General features: G+C 37.0%; 1 protein-coding gene across 1 annotated transcript; it reads right to left on the minus strand.

Annotated features, from left to right (window-relative positions):
* Positions 1-383: 383 nt before the first annotated feature.
* Positions 384-947, minus strand: LOC106339055 (uncharacterized protein At4g04775-like). Its single transcript, XM_013777884.1, has 2 exons — positions 792-947; positions 384-686 (listed from the first exon to the last, which is right to left on the minus strand). The coding sequence occupies exons 1-2, from the start codon at positions 945-947 to the stop codon at positions 384-386; spliced, it is 459 nt and encodes a 152-aa protein (XP_013633338.1).
* Positions 948-2,476: the final 1,529 nt, after the last annotated feature.

A 2,476-nucleotide genomic window follows, 5' to 3' on the forward strand; every position in this document is an offset into this window, starting at 1 on the left:
AGAGAATCATAACAGGGCTACGTGTGACAGAGCTATTTAGACATGTCTTTGTTTTGAATTTTCTTGTTTTTCATTATGGTGTTGGTTACTTGATTTGCTTTGTTTTCTTGCTTCTGGATTTTCTTTTTCTTGGATATGATTTACTTAATTTTATGCAATCATTCCTTCATAAAACGAAGCTGATCAATATGTTTCTCTGCAACTTTTACTCTTTAAAAAACCTTACTTATATTGTGAACTGAAGCTGCTTATAAAGCCAACGACTGTAAACAAGAATCCAAGGAGGGTATATTAGTCAAAATAATGAAAAACAATACTGCAAACTTAAGAGATTCTGAGGAAAAACAAAATCAGACAACAAGCAACCGACCACTAGAAATTGCTCATACACTAAGAGAAGTCCATATTCCTACGATTGCTCCTACAACTACCATAGCCACAGTTGCTATCTTTAGCTTATGTTTCATCTCGTGTGCAACTCTAGCAATCTCCAAGTCTACCTTCTCTTTAAGCTTTTCGGACATCTGATGTTCAACTCTAACCATCTCGGATTTCACCTTTTCCATAACCCTTTCTTCAAACTTTGTAATCCCTTGAGCAACCCTCTCATGTTTCGCATCCACCATCTGAATCTCCTCAATCAAAGCTTTATCAATCCATTTAAATAGATGATTCTCAGTTTTTCTCTAGCGCAAAAGAAACAAAAATCGTTCAGTATTGTATTATGAACTGTAAATCTAAGTGATATAGTATGGTTTAATCTGCAACACGAAATCAAAACAGGGACTTACATCTCTTGCGATTTCGCATCGGTAGAATCGTCGATACCTATTCTCCACCGTCGATGAACCAAACGTGGTTAGGCCCTCGCCAAACCAACATCTTGTAGGCATACCATGAGTAGAGATTCGAGGAAAACGAGCAGAAGATATTGACGAACTGGTCATTGAGATTTCGTTGCTAGATTCGCAGATAAAGAACCCTAATCTCCTTTTCTCTCTACTTTACTTTCTTAAGTTTCGACAAATGAAAAGAAACTCACGTGTTTGGGGTTGTGTGGACCCGGGTTTAGGGTCGGGTTTTAAACATTTTCGGGTGGGCCTAGTGGGTATAAACCGTAATTGGGTTATACTCTATAACACTTATATTAGCTGCTAAAATACTACACTCTAATACAAAAAAATCGACTTCTGAGAATTATATGAAGACAAAATTTGAAAATACTAATCTTTAAAAATATCTTAATAATCAATTAAAATCGTCATGTTAGATACTATATTGTACAGAAATTGTTAAACACATAATTCTTATTTACTCTTGTTAAATACTACACCCTATAACATGATTTAGGGTATAGGGTTTGAATCAAATTGAATTTAGGGGTTCAACATCGAATTTGGGGGTTTGAACCATAATGAATTTAGGGGTTTCAACCCGTTCTTATTTAAAATGAAAATTATCATAACCACTAACAACAACAATTAACCATGAACTCAAATAAATTAGATAGGGTTGAAACCCTATACCCTAAATCAATTAATATATCAGTTTCGAAACATAAACAATAATCATGAACTGAAATAGTAGATCAGTTTCAAAACAATAATAGTAGTGCATGAACTGAAATGATAAACCACAAACTATCAAAGACAACAATCATGAACTCAAAAGAGTTCAACCGTTTTCTCCGGAGCACGCTTTGGAGGCTTAAATATGGACATTCGATACTGCAAGGCCTCATCATTTGCTGCTTCCCAAAGATCAAACGCTATCTTGTGTCGGGCTTCTTGGATGTTCTCATTATTCACCAAAGAGAAATCTAAACCAAGTAGATGGGACTCTATGAACTTCAACGAATAAGCACCACAATCATTGCCACTCGTGTTTAGGGCGCGCATCGGGACATATGAAACAACATACTGTTTGACGTTGAAATCTTTCTTCTTATCTGATGACTGGACAGCCTTGACGATTCGTGGAATGAGGACGACGAATGCTTCCACGGCCTTGTTGTTCTTCTTACCCCCACAATCAAAGACCTCAACAGTCCGGTTCACATGATTGACGCACATAGAGATCCAATGGATTTGGTTGACACAAATAGGGATGTAGAGACGATCGACATCAACACTCCAAACCGAACATGTGCTTCCATGATATGGAAGCTCACCTCTTCCATACTCGAGAAGGTTGTTGTCGACTTTGTACGCTCTCCTGTTCCCATCAAACTTGACGAAGGCGGTGATGATCTGATTACTGAACATACAGTTCATAAATGCTACTTGGTTTGGCTTCCACCGACGCAATGAGGTTTTTCCCGAAACAAATACATCATGGCGTCCATGTCCTGAAATAGACAATGCATTTTTTTAAGAAATGAGAATCAATAACATAATTCAATCTGCAAATGAAGTCTAAGCTAAACTCACATTGTTCTTCAACCATTCATTAGGCCCCATTATACGTGAAACCAACT

Source organism: Brassica oleracea, chromosome C4, assembly GCF_000695525.1.
Source record: "Brassica oleracea var. oleracea cultivar TO1000 chromosome C4, BOL, whole genome shotgun sequence".
In the NCBI taxonomy this organism is placed as follows: domain Eukaryota; kingdom Viridiplantae; phylum Streptophyta; class Magnoliopsida; order Brassicales; family Brassicaceae; genus Brassica; species Brassica oleracea.

Bases quoted from the DNA above. Each gene is read 5' to 3' on its own strand.
- LOC106339055 (XM_013777884.1), bottom strand. From the start codon at position 947: ATGACCAGTTCGTCAATATCTTCTGCTCGTTTTCCTCGAATCTCTACT. The intron at 687-791 runs GTAAGTCCCTGT...CTTTTGCGCTAG, and splicing joins GATGCGAAATCGCAAGAGAT to AGAAAAACTGAGAATCATCT.